Here is a 20,335-nt window from a genome sequence, read left to right as displayed (position 1 = left end):
CAAAGCTATCTTTCTTCCCTACTCCCCTACACTACGTCACATTACTTTACAATGATCTTAAAGACAGTATCTCACTACATGTCTTTTTCTTCCCTCAACTTGTCTCTTTTTTCCTCTCTAATAACCTGGAAGTATAAGTAACTACCCGACTCCTGTGACATCTGTTAATATTAGTACCTTGACTTTGAGTTTATAATAAAATTCCTTCCTCTCATTTTTATCATGATTCCCCATAAAAATTTCATTGAGTAGTAGAGACAGGAAGAGACTACGATTTTTCAGATGATGAAAGTGGGGGACAGGGGAAGCATGGAGTGTTGGTGGGGAAACAAGTACTAGCACTCAACCTCCCACATTAGTGTTTATCTTCTCTGTTGCTGACTCCTGTGGGAAGAGCCAGTCCACAAACAGAAGAAACTGTTACTGAGATCCTGGAAAGGATATCCCATCACAAGCCCACCACAGGATGGAAAGGATTTATTGTGGATTCCTTAGAAGTTGAAGTCTGTTAATCTATGCTCTATTTAGTAAGTACTCATTAAAAGACTATGCACAAATTGGGAAACATATCTGAAAAAAAATGGAATCACTTTGCTCTGCACCTGAAACCAACACAACAACTATACTTCAATTAAAAAAATAAGTAAAAATTTAAAAATTTAAAAAAAGAGTAAACAAAAAAGTGTGCTTGCAATAGCCTATAAGATTTTTCATAAAAATAACATTTTCCAATTTTATGTATAGCTAACAACTAAAGGAAAAAGAGAAAAACAGAATACTAAGATTTCCAGAGGGAAATAAAACCTATATTTTATTTTAAAAAACAAAAACAAAAGAAAAGACTATGCACAAATCATACCAGGCAGGATGCTGTTGGAGATTCATACATGAAAGTCATGGTCCTGCCCTCCAGTGATTCACAATCTAGGGCTGTTCTCAACTTGGGGATGGGGAAAGAGGCAAGGAGGTGACACTGACCCTTTTGTGAATCAGATGACATTTACAGGTCCCAGAAAATTGTTCCAGGTCCCCATGCACACACACACGATTTTACAAATAATTTCTTGGGGCTTATAGAGCTCCTGGACATTGGAGGAGTAGCTTATGTGTGTGCCCCATAACATCCAGCCACAAACCTCACATAGATGAGCTTTTCCTCACAGTTACCCCATCCAAGTACAAAGAGAGTAAGCCAGTCAAATAGTTCTGGAAGAAAGCAAGAGCCTGCCCTTTTGCCCAGGTTTTCTTGGTTAACAGCTGCTGCAGAAACGCCTTACTCTTCTCCCTCAGACTTGGTGTTTTGAGGCCTTCTTTCCTGACAGGGGATGACTGTATCCACCAGAATGCACAGCCAGCCAGGTGCCCTAAGTCAGGGAAGCCTAGGCTCTCCTCGCTGGACTTGCCCACAATACCCCGGCCTCCTCGTCCCTTTCCAGCCCCTGGGAGACACTGAAGCCTCATTTTACCAGATGAGCCATGCAGAAAGGAGGGCTCCTCTTAAAGAAGTTGGGGGACCCTGCCCTGCAGGGAAATCTCTGGCCAGGGCTATGGCTGCAAAGACTTTCTGGAATTTGTGAGTTGGCTGGTGTTTGGGGATTTTCCAGTCATTTACTACTCTGGAAAAGCAACCAGATTGTTCATTTTAAGTCAGGATGTTGAAGTGTCACTGAATCGCTGGGGACGGACATCTGGGATCAGAGCCTTGTCTTGATTGGAGCCAGAGCCTCAGTATCACTTAAGGACACAGACACTTTGGCTTCCTCCCCACATTAACTTGTGAATATAAATATGAGGCTTCTATTATGTTCCCCACACCCTCTCTTACAAAAGGGGACAGAGTTCCTGTCCTGGCTTTTCATTGTGACCTTCAGGCCTAGAGCCACAAAGGATCTGTCGAAACTCTGAAGCCACAGTCATTTTCCAGTGTTTGTCATCCTTCTTCTCTGGATGCTGGTGCTTCAAGGGACACTGCAGGGGAGGCCTCTTTTGAAATACTACCACTACTAGTACTAGTACTAATAGTAATAATATACAGTGTTTTTAATCTAGAAACAGTAAATGCTGGAGAGGGTGTGGAGAAAAGGGAACACTCTTGCACTGTTGGTGGGAATGTAAATTGATACAGCCACTATGGAGAACAGTATGGAGGTTCCTTAAGAAACTAAAAATAGAACTACCATACGACCCAGCAATCCCACTACTGGGCATATACCCTGAGAAAACCATAATTCAAAAAGAGTCATGTACCAAAATGTTCATAGCAGCTCTATTTACAATAGCCAGGACATGGAAGCAACCTAAGTGTCCATCAACAGATGAATGGATAAAGAAGATGTGGCACGTATATACAATGGAATATTACTCAGCCATAAAAAGAAACAAAATTGAGTTATTTGTAGTGAGGTGGATGGACCTAGAGTCTGTCATATAGAGTGAAGTAAGTCAGAAAGAGAAAAACAAATACCGTATGCTAATACATATATATGGAATCTAAGAAAACAAACAAACAAAAAAGGTCATGAAGAACCTAGGAGCAAGATGGGAATAAAGACACAGACTTACTAGAGAATGGACTTGAGGATATGGGGAGGGGGAAGGGTAAGCTGTGACAAAGTGAGAGAGTGGCATGGACATATATACACTACCAAATGTAAAATAGATAGCTAGCGGGAAGCAGCCACATAGCACAGGGAGATCAGCTCTGTGCTTTGTGACCACCTAGAGGGGTGGGATAGGGAGGGTGGGAGGGAGCGAGATGCAAGAGGGAAGAGATATGGGGACATATGTATATGTATAACTGATTCACTTTGTTATAAAGCAGAAACTAACACACCATTGTAAAGCAATTATACCCAATAAAGATGTTAATATACATATATATATATACAGTGTTTTTTGGTTTAAAAAGGGCTTTCATCTTTACTGTTATTTTAACAATTGTTATTCTCCCAAGATAATGTATCAGTCGGGATCTCAGCAGGAGTCAGGCGGCACATTTAAGGAGTTTAATTGAAAATTATTTAAAGAAGAAACTATTTACAGAGATACATCAGAGTCCAATCAGGAAAACAGAAACCATGCCAATTATTTTGATAAAGAGAATGTTTAAAAGAGTCAGAGATCTTTACATGATTCACACAGACAGAAGGTGGAATGGGAGTTGCAGGGCTGGGGAGCAGGGAAGGAGAGTTATTGTTTAATGGATACAGAGTTTTAGTTTTAAAAGATCAAGGTTTGACATAAATACATTACCATGCGTAAAATAGATAGCAAGTGGGAACCTGATGTATAGCACAGGGAGCTCGGCTGGGAGCTCTGTGACGATCTAGATGGGTGGGATGGGGGGGTGGGGGGGGAGGGGATATAGGTATACATAGAGCTGATTCACTTCACTGTACAGCAGAAACTAACACAACAGTGTAAAGCCATTTTACTCCAATAAACAAATAAATAAACAAACAAATAAATAAAAGATCAAGACGTTCTGTAAATCTGTTTCCCAACAATGTGAATACACTTAGTGCAACTGAACTGGACACTTAAAAATGTTTAAGACGATAAATTTTATGTTATGTGTTTTTTACCACAATAAAAAGAAAAACAGGTTGGAGATCTGAATACGTGAAAGGGCCCACTGAGATAACACAGAAAAGTAACTGTAAAATAGCAGCTAGCACTCCTGGGGCCAGGGAACCAAGGGAAGAGCTCGGAGTAGTTATAACCCAGCACTCGAGAGCGGGCACAAAGAGGACGTTCCTGGGAGTGTCAGAAAAAAGCAGGAGGCTGGACCCCGGTGCCTGGGGGACCTGCCTTTGCGAGACGACTGGAACAGGAAGAACAAGCCAGGGGAAGACCAGGTCCCTCGGGCCCTGCAGGATCCCTGTCGCAGCGCGCATGCGCAGAACTGGCGGGGAGCTGCCGCAAAGAAGGGTGCAGTTTGCAAACTCCCAGCCCAGCACCAAAAAGCAGGTCACAGGGTGGTTAGGGGCTGAGCATTATTAGCTTAATAATGGTGTGGTTTCACAAAAGGTGCGCACAGGGTTAAGGGAATGATAAAACAACCAGCCACTGGAAACAGCCGGAGGCAGTTACCGCCCTGAAGCCTAAGGGGACAGATGAAGGATCATGACACCGTAGGGACCTTGTCAGGCTCATGGCTGTGGGAGAGGGGCTGCCCAGTGGGAACTGCAGCCAGCTGCCCAAACCAGGGTCAAGCAAGGAGGGGATGGGCAGGGGTTGGGGGATAACCCCCTGACGTCTCGCTCCTCCCACCCGCTGATTTCCTGAAACTGCTGCAGCTTATCCAGACCAAACTGGAAGTCGGAGGGCAGTATGTTTAATGGTCGTTTAATGAAAACGGAACTTACCATATACATTTATCTGCATCTTCATCTCCCCACCTAAGAACAACAATAACAACAGCAACAAAATAGGAATCTCTCCAAGTTTATATAGATCAACTCATTCTTTCTAAGAGGCTTAATAACTCAGCATGAAGGAAATTTGGTTTATTTTAGGCATGAAAAATTGGCAGTATTTTTCAAATCTGTTGAATGCCTTAATATATGCCACTAAAACCCTTGCTTATTGATTTTCACAAACACCTGAATGTAAGGAGTGGACTAAATGCTTAATACCTGCTTCTCTTGACAGTGGCTAAGAAATCAGTTTGCCTTCAGGGTCCCCATCTAAAATAGGAATGACAATAATACACATCTCACAGGATAGTTATAAGATGAAATGAGAAAAAAATAGGTGAAAGCACTGTGGAAAGGTTGGGTTGTTTTCTATTCTCTTTAGTTCTCCCTGGATCTCAGTGTTCTTTAGAGTACCACCATCACCATTATCACCATCAGCATCATCACCACCACCATCACCATCACCTTTCTCATCACCGCTATCACCACTACCACCACCATCATCATCACCATTATCATTATCACCATCATCACCACAATCGACTTCATCATCACCACCATCACCACTACCATCATCATCACCACCGCCACCATCACCATCATCACCACCATCACCATCATCACCACCATCACCACTACCATCATAATCATCATCACCATTATCATTATCACCATCATCATGACCACACCCACCATCACCTTCCTCATCACCATTATCACCACCACCATCACCTTCATCATCACCACCATCACCACTACCATCATCATCATATCATCATCACCACTACTACCACCATCATCATCATAATTGCCATCATCATCATCATCACCTCCACCATGACTAACATCATCATAGTCATCACCATAATCATCACTAACATTATCTTTTCTCCTGGTGCTAAATATCCTTGCCCTTGGGACCTTCATAATTCTATTGAGCAAAAAAACGCTCTTGGAAGGAAATGAGATGTGGGACTTGGAGTCAGGAGGGCCTCTGTCATTGACCATTTGTAGGCTCCTTCTCAGTTTCCCAGTTTTCTCATCTGTGAAGTGAGAACACCTACCTACCTCTGCTGATTAGTCTCCCTTTGCCCTTCCAAATCCATTCTCTACCCTTTGCTGTTCTTTTCTGTGTCCATGGAGGAGGATGACCTTTACAGACTGAACTACGTAGGCTCCCCTGTATGTCTATATTGTTGTATGAATATTGATAGAAGGGATAGAAAATATACATGCCAAGCTTAAGTTATCTGGTTTAAGTGAGCAGGGGTTTTGGTGGTGGTACTAGAGATGTTTGTTAGGTAAAAAAGAAATTTTAATTAGGTGAAAAAAAAAACTAGGGCAAAATGAGAAAAAATTACATCTAAAAACATTATGCTCAGTAAAAGAAATGAGACACAAAATCATACCTATGTATTATAACATTTGTGTGAAACTCTAGAAAATGAAAACTAATCTATTGTGACAGAAAGCAGATCAGCGGTTGCCTGTGGCCAAAAGTGGAGGGAGAGATTGACCATAGTAGGGTACGAGGGAATTTTTGAGGAGTAAAGGAAATATCTGGTATCTTGATTGTGGTAGTGGTTACAAGGTGCATACTGTAAAAACTCAACTACCTATACTTAAATGGGTACAGTTTATTATGTGTAAATTATATCTGAATAAAGTTGATTTTCTAAATATTCATGACATAAGTGGAAGATATAGATCATAGAATTCCAGATGTGATATTACTATAAATTTGTACAACATGAATACACACATAAGGACCAGAGGCTGACATGGACCAGTGAACACAGCAGTTTAGTTCACAGATGCCTGCTACTTTAAAAGCAACAAACAGAAAAGACAGCACTGAAGAGGACATCTGAAGACAGGGCCCACCCAGCGATACCAAACTCATTGATGAGGCTGCCTTTTAAGGAAATATGTATAGGCATATTGGAAGGGTCAAGAGGAAACAAAGAAGACTCTATAGGGTCCTGATGCGTGTCTCATTTTAAAATAAAGAGTTTTATGCAATGGACTATTGAGTTATAACGAGGCTTACAGGTAGAAGGAGCATGGTCTCAATGTCATTGTGATCAAATAAGTTTGCTAACCTCTCCAATTTTCAGTTGCTTACTTTATAAACTAAAAATAACATTAGCCTTCAAACGCCAAGTTCTCAAGACCCCAATTGCTATGAGAAATAATTCCAAAGACATGAAAGGAAACATCTATTGACTCAAACACAAAATGTGTTTGGCCCATCAGCCTTGGGTTAATTGTTCAGGAAATTTAAAACACAATTAGCTGGATCATATGGTAGCTCTAATTTTAGTTTTTTAAGGAACCTCCATACTGTTCTCCATGGTGGCTACACCAATTTACATTCCCACCAACAGTGCAGGAGGGCTCCCTTTTCCCCACACCATCTCAAGCATTTATTGTTTGTAGATTTTTTGATGATGGACATTCTGACCGGTGTGAGGTGATACCTCATTGTAGTTTTGATACATGAACTTCAATGTTCTTTGCAGCACTATTTACAATAGCCAGGACATGGAAGCAACCTAAATGTCCATCAACAGAGGAATGGATAAAGAAGATGTGGTACATATATACAATGGAATATTACTCAGCCATAAAAAGAACGAAATAATGCCATTTGCAGCAACATGGATGGACCTAGAGATTATCATACTGAGTGAAGTAAGTCAGAGAAAGACAAATGTCATATATCACTTATATGTGGGATCTAAAAAAATGGTACAAATGAACTTATTTACAAAACAGAAATAGAGTCACAGATGTAAAAACAAACTTATGGTTATGGGGGCGGGGAGGGATAAATTGGGAGATTGGGATTGACATATACACACTACTATATATAAAATAGATAACTAATAAGGACCTACTGTATAGCTCAGGGAACTCTACTCAGTACTCTGTAATGGCCTATATGGGAAAAGAATCTAACAAAGAGTGGATATATGTATATGTATAACTGATTCACTTTGCTGTACACCTGAAACTAACACAACATTATAAATAAACTATACTCCAATTAAAAAAAAAAAACTTAGGGGCTTCCCTGGTGGCGCAGTTGTTGAGAGTCTGCCTGCCAATGCAGGGGACACGGGTTCGAGCCCTGGTCTGGGAAGATCCCACATGCCACGGAGCGGCTGGGCCCGTGCGCCACAACTACTGAGCCTGCGTGTCTGGAGCCTGTGCTCCGCAACAGGAGAGGCTGCGATAGTGAGAGGCCCGCGCACCACGATGAAGAGTGGCCCCCGCTTGCCACAACTAGAGAAAGCCCTCGCACAGAAACGAAGACCCAACACAGCCATAAATAAATAAATAAATAAATAAATAAATAAAAATTAAAAAAGAAAAAAACAACAACAAAACTTAGAGGTTAGAAAAAAACCTCTAACCTCCTCTGAATTTATGGAACTAAGTAGAACCCATCCTCTTTACTCCAGTCAAGTGGCTCTTACCCTGGCTGTGTCCCACAAGCATCTACAGAACTTAAAAAGTACAGATTCCTGAACACAACTCTTGGAATGTATGACTCAGTGGGCCTGGGATGCAGCCCAGAGAGCTGTGTAAGTTTCACGGTGACTCGGCACCATCAGCTAATGGTAAGAACTACACCACCTGGCACTCGTCTTGATATTTTTATGCAGCCTGAGCATTCCAGCAGAGCCCTCTCAGAGCACACTCTCCATTTTCTGGCATGAAAGAAGTTTTTTGATATTCATTTAGCACTACCACCAACTCCATGGCCTCAAGATTTGAAAGAACTACAAGGCAGCTTCCTTACCCAGCTGAGACTAGATACATCTGAACTAGGGTAAAGGAGACAGAGAGATAGGATGGTAGGGATCCCCTTCCATGTTTCCATTAAAAGGGCTTAATTTGAAATGTAATTATTATGTATCTTCCTTTCTACTTCTATTGGTGGTTGAGCTAGTTAACAAATAATACCTGAGAAGCACCGTTGGCACCTTATGCAATAAAATTTTAAGGAAATGAGACAACTTCCTGACGTGCTTATGACACCCCGACATACATGCCATCCTGAGATCCAGGCTTTTCAGGAACCAGAAAAACCAGCTCTTCATTCATTTCTTCAAAAAATGTTTATTGTCTGCCTACTTCATACAAGTTCTGTTCTAGGCACTGGGGACACAGTGGGGCATGAAACAAACAAGGTTCCTTCTGTTCTTGGCTTACAACCTAGTTAGAAGGGACAAATATGAGACAACAAAACAAAAGATAGCATCAGATTATAGTCACTGTAATGCAAGAAATTAAAAATATGTTGTGATAAAGAGTGAAAGGCAGGAGGCAGGACGCAGGGGTGGGCAATGAGATAGTGGGCAGTCAGGGAAGGCCTCTCTGAGGTGGTGAAATCTGAGCTGAGATTCAAGGGAAGGAAGAAACCAGCATGCAGAGAGCCCGGAGGGGAGCCCGCAGAAGGAACAGTGTGACAGCCGAGGTCTGTCAGGAAGCAGAAGACACCCAAAAGTGACTCTGTACAAAAGTGCAGACAACGAACGTTAATGAAACTAGCAAGAGAGAGGGAATACCCGAGGGCTACCAAAAGTGGGGGGAGACAGGGGCACTCGAGGCCTGCAGGGGCAAAGGGAGGAGGGGTTGCCAAAAGATAGACAAGGTCCCGTAGGAGCCATGGCCCTTGGTAAAGATATACAGCCAATCCCCAGGGACCGAGCCAGAAAGGAGCAGGGGGAATAAATACCCTAAAAAAACCCATCTCCTCCTTCCCTCTCTCTGATATTCTGCTAGTGCTTCCCATTGGCCAATTCCAATAGGAAACCAGAAGGTGAGAGTGTCCATTGATGCAGTTCACACAGTCAGCCTGCTGGGGCACAGAACACGGTGGGAAAGCACGGAAATTGGGTGTGGAAGGGTAAGTGGAAGGCATCAGCACAAACAGCAAGGGCAAAGGCTTGAGACGGGAAAGAGCATAGCTTGTTCAAGGAACAGAAGGGCCATGGGGCTGGAGCTTAGTGGACAAGATAGAGGAGGAGGGCAGGGAGGAAGACAGGCCAGATCATGCGGGGCCTTGTATGCCATGTTGAGGTGCTGGTACTTCATTCTGTGCCCAACAGGAGGCCTTGGGATGGTCTGGATGGGAGATAGGATCCGATTCTCACACTTTGAAGGCCTGCTCTACCTGCTGTGTGGGGTAGGAACTGCAGGAGCGGTGTGTGTGTGGTGGGAGGAGGGGAGGAACAGGAAGCAACCAGCATAGCAGGGTTGCAACCAACTAACCCCAGAACGCAAATGTGCACAGAAATTAGACTTCCACTTGGTCTTGAGCTGATCTAGTCTTGCTCACCAGTTCCTACCCATGACAGGAAAGCAAAAGGAGCCGAGTGATAAACTTTAGACCAACACAATCATTTGAAGTTCCTTTTTAGGGGAGGGAGAGGGATGGACCGGGAGTTTGGGGTTGGTAGATGCAAACGATTACATTTAGAATGGATAAACAAGGTCCTACTGTATAGCACAGGGAACTACATCCAATCTCCTGGGATAAACCATAATGGAAAAGAATATTAAAAAAGAATGTCTCCCATTTGCAGGGAATGTATCTGTTCTAAATATTGCTTGTCCTCAAAGTAAGGTATAATGAGAAAGTCAGGTAAACTAGGAAAAAGGTGTGGTTTTTTTTTTTTTTTTTGATGACTAGGAGACAAAATAAATGTGCATAAAAGCATAAATCACTAAGAAAAAAAAAAAAGAATGTCTCTATGTGTATAACTGAGTCACTGTGCTGTACAACAGAGACTGGCACAACATTGTAAATCAACTACACTTCAATTTAAAAAAAAGGAAAAAAACAATAAATAAACTTCCTTTTAGACAGAACTCAGCTTCTTTGGTTGGACACGTTTAGTCTCTAGATTTAGGCACCACCCCTGTCCTCAGGACCGTGCATGGCGGGACAGAATCCCTCCAGAATCCATGACCTTGTGGATTTGGGGGAAAGAGTCCTCAAAAGCATGCAAGGCCCTCTGGCTCCCCAGCAATGTCCCTTGTCCCCCCTTGTCAATGGCCTGCAATGGGGTCATTAGGGCCTATGGCTGAGGCTGCAGCTGCTGTACATCTTGGTCTGACCTCCCTTTCAGCTCGGTGTCTGACTGACTCATGTCACCTCAGCTCCCACTGGCATTACAGGCCCCTCTGAGTGACTCAAGGTCCCCATGTCGGCCCTGCTGACTCTCAACTCCGCATTCATGCCTTGGGAGAACAGAGGAAGGACTGGGGAAACCAGTTAGACCCTCATTTCCCTGTCCACATCTCTGGATTTATTTTCATGTGGTCACTCTCCAGGTTGGTCAAGAAGGCCCCTCCCGGACCCTCCAGGTGACTCTTCCCAGGGTCCCAGACTAGAAGCCAGGAAGGAGCCCCCCTGTCCTCTGTATCCTCCAGCTATTGAACAGACCTCCTCTCTCTGGGCTGCAGTCTTGAGGGATGATCAGAATCCCTAAATGACCAACTGCTTCCTCTGTCTGTCTCCCTTCTGTCTTCCTTCTCCAAAATTTTTTTGGGGGGCAGAAGCACAAGCTTCATCATCATAGCCCCATCTTCTGAACTCCAGCCTTATCACTCAGCATTAACGGTGAAGAGTATAAACATTCTGCATGTTATGGGAGAAATTTATCATCTCATCTTGCAGTCCTGACCCCTGCTATGTAAATAGGAACTAGAAACATTTATAAAATCCTTTCTCTCCCTGCAAAGACTAGCTTTCAAGCCCATTGTCCTTCTGTAGAACCCGATTTTTAAATGTCAGAAGCCAAATCTTAACTCTTTCTTTCAGTTTCCATTCTTTTTTCTCCTCTGAGCAGGTATAGTCAGGAAAAAGAGAAAAGCACATTAAATTTTTCAAAACTATTGCCATCATTACACCTTACATTGTTAGGAAGCACACTATCTTAATGGTCTAGCTGAGAGATAAGTACAGCTTGCTACCTGGTGGAAGTGGAGTAGAGAGCAGGAAAGGGAGAGAAAAGTAGGCAGGTATAGAAAATATTTCAGCAGGAGAACTAATAGAATTGGCTGATGGATTAGATGGTAGGGGTGAAGAAAATGGGAAACCCAGAATGACTCCTACGTGAGTAATAGACAGATGGTGGTCAGTTTCTCTGGAATGGAGAATGCTGGGGAAGAAACAGGTTTGGGGTGGGATAAGTCAAGGATGCTGTTTTGCACCTAGTAAATTTGAAATTCCATTTAGACATCCAAGTGATAATGTGGAACAGGCCACGCAGAAGGGAGGTCAGAGATGATGATAAAAATTTGGGAGTCAGCAACATACAGATGGCACCTAAAGCTCAACACTCGGATAAAGAAAGGCTCGGTCCAGGCATGACTATACCAGGGCTGGAAGCTTCTATAGGCCATGCCATGTCAGGACAAGCAGAAATCCTGACCCAATCCAAACCTACCTCAAGGCAAGCTCTCAGATGCAGCATAACATTTAAGGTGCAGGCAGCACAAACCCATTTGATTTTAGTGATAACCACAGAGGAGAGAGAGCATATATACATTGGAACTAGGTCATCCATTTTGTACAGACTTATATCCCAGAGAAAGAAACAAATACTTATTTGGGGCCTATCATCACGGAGCAAATGCCCTATGCAAGCAGGAGATGAACAAGAAACGAAGCACTCCTTCCGGACTTTTTTCTCAAAAAGGAGCTGGTTGTGGACAACTTTTCATCCAGAAGTCACCCAGAGGCTGAGGTCTCTATTCAAGTTTTCCAACATACACTCAGACATTTTTGTTGTTGGATAGGAACGGGGGGGAAAAGAATTCATAGGCCCTTCTAACTAAATAAGAAGAGGCAGAGTGGAAGGATGGGGGTGAAAGGACTAGTACTATTTCCAAAGAAATAGGCCCACCTGCTGAAACACATTTCCTTCTGGATTCCCATAGAATCACTCTTCTGAAACAGTAAGAGATCTCCTCCACCATCAGGGAATGGAAGTCTGACAACTAGAAGACAGATACGCTTAATAAGGGTTTAGGGAAACCTAGCGGAATGTCAAAAAAGGAACCAGGAAAATAGAAAATGGTGAAGAGGACATGATTCTTCAAAATGTAGGGTGGAAGAGAAAGACAGAGAGAAGAGAAAAGAGGAAGAGAGGGGAGGGAGAGGAGAGGAGGAGAGAAAAGGAGACAGAAGAGCTCTTTTTCAGGAATTATTACTACTTAACTATAACCCTCTTGCTCCCTCTGGAGGTCAAGGTCATGAATAACATGTGTGTAAAAGAAAAAAAAATCATTGTATTGCTAGAAGCTGTGGCTTCAATTTTCACTGCACCTTTCTTCTTCACTTTAAAATAAGTCAGTATTAAAATAAAAGGACAAAACAAAGAAATGCAAGAAATTAAAATTCCACTGGCTTTCTGGCACTTTCCACATACTCTGAAATCTGAAGCCCAAGAATTTGGGGTGCTTTGTAAGCAAAGCCAGACCTACAGTACCAATCAAATACACAAGATGGGCCTTAGAAGATGGGGAAAATATATACTTTTGCATCAGCCTTCACTAATATATTTCTCCAAACTGCTCATTGTTTATTTTGAAAACAGGAGGAATCTGTAGGATGGCATTATTCCTCACATCAATGTTAAAGTCATTCTGGAAGAACAATGTCTGGACTTTGTTCCAGGTTTTCTGTATTTGAACAAGGATATCATTGTTGCCAGGCAACTCTGGACTCCAGATGCAGGTGCACCCAAAAGTTAAATGACCTTGTAATTCTAACGACTGTACTCTGGCAGTAATTGCAGTATTACAATTTGTTTAGCTAGATCCAGCAGCTGAATTAAGAAAACAAGTCAAGGAGCCAAAGACAACGAACCTTAATAAAGCCAGTGCTCATTAGGCTATTCTTCAAGGTTTCAAGACAGTGGTTCCAAAGTAGCACTGAGAGTAATTTTAGAAAGCTTCATTTCAGCCTAACGATTTTACAATATAACAGATACTGATAACATTTGGACAGAAGGAGCAATGTCTCATAGCTTTGGGTTCAATTTGGGTAACAGTGTTTTATAAATACAAAGCCAGAGGGTACATTTCTCTAGCTTTCAAGATTATTGTTGCAATAATTAACTATACTTTCAGAAGTACAAACACCAATCTGGAATGCTATCTGTGGCTACAGGCAATGAATAGACAGCATAAGACAAGCCACACCATGACAAAGGACAAAAAGAACAAAAATGAATATTTAAAGGTGATTCCATGCAATTTATTATACGATAAATGTGACATCTCAATGCACTGAGGCAAAGATGGGCTTTTTAATTAATGGTGTCAGGACAAATGGGTAGCCATTTAGAAAAAAAAAAAAAAGGTAAAGTTAGCTCTGTATTTCATCCCATACAAAAGAATAAACTCTAAATGTATCAGATATCTAAGTGCAAAAAATAAAACTATACAAGTACTAGAAAAAAATGAGTAAATTCCTCTTCAGTCTCAGTGTAGAGACAAAGACCTGAAATATAGAGGCAATAAAAGAAAAGATAGATAATCTGACCACATAAAAATAAATACAAAGCATAAGCACGGGTGAAAGACAACTGACAAAATGGGAGAAAATATTTGTAACAGACATACCCCTAATATGTAAAGAACTCTTAAAAATCAAGGAAGAAAGGACAATTCACCCAAAAAATAAAAAACAGCTCTTAAATATATGGAAAAAAAAGTTAGAGAAATTAAATTAAAACAACACTGAAATACCATTTTTTATCTATCAGACTGGTAAAAATTATAAAGTATGGTAATACATTCTGTTGGCAAGGCTCGTTGCTGGTGGGAATGAAGATTGGTATAACTCTTCTAGAAGGAAATTGGACAATACTTAACAAAAACTACAGATATATTTAACTTTTGCCCCAGCGATTCCACTTTTAGGAATCTACTCTGAAGATAAATCTCCAATAATACAAAATGAATATTTACAAGGTTATTCACTGCAACAGTGTAACTGCAAAATATTAGAAGCAACTTATCTCAGTGACATACATTGGAGAGTGGCTAAATTCTCCTATGGATAAACTATGATACATCCACACAATGGAGTACTAAGCAGCTATAAAAAAGAAGAAAGATCTCTGTGAAATTATATGGAATGATTTTTTTCCAGGACACATTAAATTTAAAAAGCAAAATGAAAGAGTATTTATAGTATGCTACCTTTCATATAAGGCAGAAGGGGATATGAATATATATATTGAATATTCACATATATAATATTCTATATATATTCATTTGTATACAAATGATTGTACAAATATTCATTTGTACAAATGAAATGCCAAAAGGATAAACCTTAAATTAATGAGATTGGTTACCTACAGTGAGTGGGAACAGGGCAGAAAAAAATGGGGAAAGAGAAACACGGTAGTGATGGGAGGGAGTGGAAATATTCTGAGTGTACTTTGTTTTAAATAACTCTGATACTTAAAACAATGTAATGCTTCACATACCCAAAAAATAAATAAATGATTGCAATAAACTAGGAGGTGGGGAGAACCCAAAATGGAATAAACAGTAACAAATAAACTTAACTGGATTACAGATGAATAATGTTCCCATATGAAAGAGGTGGGAAAAGGAAGAGCTATCCTAAGAAGCAGTATTTTGACGATCTACTACAAAAAGAAGCAAAGACAAAAAGAAATGTGTACAAATATTGTACTCTACTTAGTAAATTTGTGAATACTGGTTGTGAACAAACAAGTAAATATATTACGGATTATGGGAGCCAGGTTTCTCATTATCAAAGAAAGACATTACAAATAAGGAAGAGGGGGTAAGGGGCTGGAATGAATCCTATAGTACTGGACTGGAATTGGAGGTGTCAATATGAATTCATAGTTTTTAATATTTGTACAGATGGAAAGCTATAAAAATAGATTTAAATGTGTGTGTGTGCATGGGTTAATATACATACATATATTTCCTAGCTCTATCCTCTGAGAGGGCCTAGAAGCAATGAGCACACCTCGCTCCAAGATCTTGGTTTCCAAATACCATTCTCCAATAAATGGAACCAAAGCTCCTTGGAGAAATGGTAGGTTCCAAGCCTGGGACAGGAAAAATAGAAGATGCACCTGGAACATCTTCTGGTGCCAGAAAATAAGGAAGTGCTCAAAAAATGATAGGGGCATGCTGAAAGGATGCAGGAGCCAAATGGAAGGAGCTAAGGCAGGAACAACACACATTTTGATATCTGAGCAACAATATATATAATGATAGTGATGGATTATACCCATGAGTCCAAAACTGATAAAATAAATCAGCATTCCAATTAATAAATGTGGAAGGAATGATGGAAATAGAAAATCAGGGTTAGGCAAACACCATACCTAATAACTGTTGCATAGAAGAACCATCAATGGATGGTAAAATTAGCAGACAAAAGTATTATGAGAAACAGGATTTTTGCGTAGTCTCAAAGTATCTCCCTGCAAGACACTTAATGATTACAAAGGGAAAAAACAGTCACCTTACAGCACAGAAACCTGGCATACAGCATCCTAATCAACTTGTCAAAGTGAACATCACCAGTAATAAGACATGGTGACATCACGTACCCCTGATGGGATGCACTGAGAAGGGCACAGCATAACTTCTCCAGTATTCTTACCAAAAAATGCATCATCTCAGTCTAATCATGAGAAATCATCAGACAAACCCAAACGAGGGATATTCTACAAAACAACTGATCAGTACTCCCCAAAAGTGTCAAGGTCATGAAAGACAAAGAATATTAGAGAGATAACAGAGACATGACAACTAAATGCAGTACGTGATCCTGGATTAAATCTGGGACCAGAAGAAGGATTTCTTCAACGTTAGTGGGAACACTGTTGAATGTGAATAAGGTTTATAGATTGGTTGATAGTAGAGCATCAATGTTTATTTCCTGATTTTTCTGTTGAATAAGTATACACATGAGAGAAAGCTGGTGAAGGGCATATGGGAACTCTCTGTATTATTTTTGCACGTCTTTTCTGTAAGTCTACACTTATTTCAAATTAGAAAGCTTTTTAAAGGATTAAGAAGTGTTTCTGTGAAGTGAAAACATGTCCATGTGACACATTTCTGAGGTTATTACATGTGTAATACCTTTTTATAATTACTGAGCTTAAATCCCTCTGCAGTTATTGGTGTAAATTCTGTAGGAAGAATGTTGGACACTAGAGAAAACATCAGCAGAACCATACTTTGTTTAAAACATCATAAAATAAAATAGAGCCTATTTGCCATTTAGCAGATTTGGGGAAATAAGAATAATAATGAGCTATTTGTGCTATTTCCATATTTTCAGAAATATAACCAAGTAGTCACTAGATGCATACTATGTGCTCAGAATTGAGCTGGGGCCTATTAGTTTCACGAAATTTTAATGGACACCTCTTAGGCACCGATGTACATCCTTTGGTCCCACCTTTTGGAGTTTACACTTGCATGGCCAGCCTTAGCCAACAGGAGGCAGAAACCAATGGATAAATGCTCTCTCCTTTTGTTCCCCAGGCAAACAGTTCTGAGACACATTTAAAAGAATATCCCATCAATACTGAGCACCAATCACCCATAGGTACGGACAACTTAATAATCTATCACTGTATTAGTTTTTCCTCCCTCCCTGTTCAATTCCCCTGATTCCTTACCCTTGCTCAATGGGATCACGTCCAAACAAATTACTTGCTCACCAGTCTCTGTCCTAGGCTCTGCTTTTGGGGGGCAGGGAGAGCAGGGTGGGAAGGGAATGTGAAGGAAGGGATGGCAGAGACACAAGCTAAGAAAAAGATACAGGCTTGCCTTTAAGTGTAAGTTGCAGACACAAATATGAAATAGATATCAATCAGTGGGAGTATATTACCAAGTACATAAAATAGCCATAAAGATATCCGCAAATGAGAATTCTACCCAGTGAACAACCTGTTCCAGATGGAGGTAGGTTGTGAAGTGATCCCTGAAGGAGTAATAACTCTTTGAGAGAGTGACAGAATAAGCAGAGGGCATTCCTCATCCATGGAGAGTCAACTCAGGAACCAGCTCAAGATGGGTTTTCTTCTTGCCACATGGAAAACAAGACCGTCAAAAGACTTCATCAGCACTGCTCAACAACTTCTTAAGTACATGAGCTCTTAAAGAAGTCCATTATTAGCCAGCAAAGATAAAAAAAATGAGAACATTTTGACCTGGGAAGGAAAAAGATGTATTTCTGGCTTGTTTACATGAAGTGTAAGGCCTACATTTTTTTTTTTTTTTTTTTTTTTTGGCTGCGTTCGGTCTTCGTTGCTGCACGCGGGCTTTCTCTAGTTGCGGCGAGCAGGGGCTACTCTTCATTGCGGTGCGCAGGCTTCTCATTGCAGTGGCTTCTCTAGTTGTGGAGCACAGGCTCTAGGTGCCCGGGCTTCAGTAGGTGTGGCACACAGGCTTCAGCAGTTGTGGCACACGGGCTTAGTTGCTCTGTGGCATGTGGGATCTTCCCAGACCAGGGATGGAACCCGTGTCCCCTGCATTGGCAGGTGGATTCTTAACCACTGCGCCACCAGGGAAGCCCTACATTTTTTTTTAAGGGAGAGATTTCTTTTGTGAAATACCAGATAGGAAATATTTGGTTTATTTATACAAGGAACAAAAAAGGCAGAGGAGACTAAAAGAAATATAACTTAGCAAAATTTACATTCAGCTTTTTAATAAAAAATAAATTCAGTGCTATCGATACTTGAAACAATTTTTAACAAAACAGCTACGTATCAGTTTATGGTAACCACAATCACATTATTTTATGTTTGGCATACAAAACTTTTGTTGCTCTTTTCTCCTTGTGTTTCCTTTATTTATGGTAATACATTAGTTTGTTTTCTTTAAAAGATGTATTAGCTACTTCCTTTAAGAAGAAAATATAGGAATTGTGAACTAAGACTCTGGTTAGCCAGTACCCATGTTCCTTGCCAGTCTGAAATTTCAGCTGGAAAATAGTCAGCTACTAAATATAGTGTATTTTAAACCTAGTCAAGAAATCCAGCAAGGTTTTGGAAGATTTGCAAGAGAGCTACTTCTCCTGGCATGAATGGCTTCTCCCAGGTGTGGTAAACACACACACAAACGAATAAAAAATCATGTGTATTATATATTAGTTATACATCCTAATAAAAAAATTAGGAGTTTACCTATTTTATATATACATTACTATATATAAAATAGGTAAACAACAAGGACCCACACTGTATAACACAGGGAAGTTTGCTGTAGACTTGAAACTAACACAACACTGTAAATTAACTATACCTTAATTTTAAAAATAAATGATAACGTTTGACTCTAAGAGTTTACTCTTGTTATCTCCATATTTAACACACCTGATGAGGATGACTTTTAAGTTTCTAAATCCCATCCCCATGAAACAAGTTTTCCTCAGTATATCAAATCATGTTGCTTTCATTCATCTTTTTCCATTTCTCAAACTATGGGATGCAAGCTTTTAGGAAATCTAACCACCCCACACAGTTATACAGCTTGCACTGCACAAATGTACCAAGGGGATGTGAGGGTCAAGGAGGGGGTTGGTTGGCCCAAAGAAAATGCATGAATATAAATATATGTGCAAAACTACATAATTTCAGGGGATCTCAAACCTTCTGAAGTCCAGATCACAAGTTCAGAACCCCCTGCTCTATTAATTTCTATCCAAATAAATGAGATTTGCATTTTACAGTAATGATTGACAATTTGTTGCTGAGTCAATCCAACCTCAGGCACAAAGCTAACTACAAATGTGCCTTCTTCAAGGAGAGAGAAAATTTATCTTTACCAAGTTAATTAACTATTTTGTCCTCTGCGGCAAAACATAGATTTTTATCTAAATAAGATCTTAATGCAATAACTCTCAAGTATTTTCTCTACAATTTCTCTTCTGCCTCATGAAAGGTCATTCTCTGGCCTTTATAAATTTAATAAAGAACTAACATAATGGAAAGTATATCCAGAAGTAAAAGTCATATTTATAACTTTGTGATATCTACTTTGTATCATTTTTAAATTTCACTAAAATGAGTAGAATTTATCATTTGAAACTATCAGTTAGCACAGCCTAACTGAGTGAAATGATGCAGGAACATACCCTTAGATACATACATTCATCTGTCAAACCCAACTGATTTAATAACAATATTTGACAATAAAAGGGAGGAACAAAAGCATCACACAATTTCAGGACTCACCTATAAATTTAAACTCAATTCTGTGTTTGTGAAGTCACCCCTATGCTTCAGCATAAATAAGGTCCCAAATGTAATAGTTAAATGATCTTCCACAATAAAACATTTCTGTTAATCTTTAATTTTCTCAAAACAGTGCTGAAGTGATGGCAAGGAGATTTTTTTTTTTTAAGTGTAAATCCACAATACAAAAAAGAATAGGAGAGTACTTCTGCCTTAGGCAATTTAGTGAAGTGGATAACTCGAGAAAAACTCCTAAGACAGACACCTAAAAGGTCTAGATAAATGTTTTTTTAAGTCTCTTTAAATTTATGGCTGGGCATTTAAGGAGAAACTCTCCACAGGCCAAACATGAAGCAAAAACTTGAATCCAATGAGACAGCTAAGGTCAAGACCTAACAGCTACCACTGAAGCTTCTGCCCACCATTGGTAGATTTGATTTCCAGCTTTTTGGTCTTTATAAAAACAGGGGCACCGGAGAAAAAGCCTGGGATGACAGGTCAGATGAGGTGAAATTTGCCAGTAACTCCTTCAGACATAAGATAAACACAGACATCATAAGAAAATGTGCCTGTTTTACCTTAGATCTGGGGGAAAGGAAAAGTCTTCTCTGGGAGTTTCTATCCACAAGGTGGCCCTGCACA

At 40.3% G+C, this 20,335-nt stretch overlaps 1 protein-coding gene across 3 annotated transcripts in view; it reads right to left on the bottom strand.

The window, feature by feature from the left end:
* Nucleotides 1-20,335, bottom strand: part of TMX1 (thioredoxin related transmembrane protein 1) — a 112,456-nt gene that overhangs the window by 60,997 nt on the left and 31,124 nt on the right. The window contains exon 9 of one of the 3 annotated variants that reach the window (XM_057542167.1): nucleotides 17,522-17,537. The exons of the other annotated variants lie outside the window; for them this stretch is intronic. Coding sequence (XP_057398150.1) covers nucleotide 17,537 — 1 coding nt within the window. The 3' untranslated portion in view covers nucleotides 17,522-17,536. Of the gene's footprint in view, nucleotides 1-17,521; nucleotides 17,538-20,335 lie in introns of those variants that run through there. 3 annotated transcript variants of the gene reach the window in all.

This window comes from Balaenoptera acutorostrata, chromosome 3 (genome assembly GCF_949987535.1).
Source record: "Balaenoptera acutorostrata chromosome 3, mBalAcu1.1, whole genome shotgun sequence".
Classification (NCBI taxonomy): domain Eukaryota; kingdom Metazoa; phylum Chordata; class Mammalia; order Artiodactyla; family Balaenopteridae; genus Balaenoptera; species Balaenoptera acutorostrata.
The sequence above is the reverse complement of the archived record's forward strand: the minus strand, read 5'-3'. Positions and strand labels throughout refer to the sequence as shown.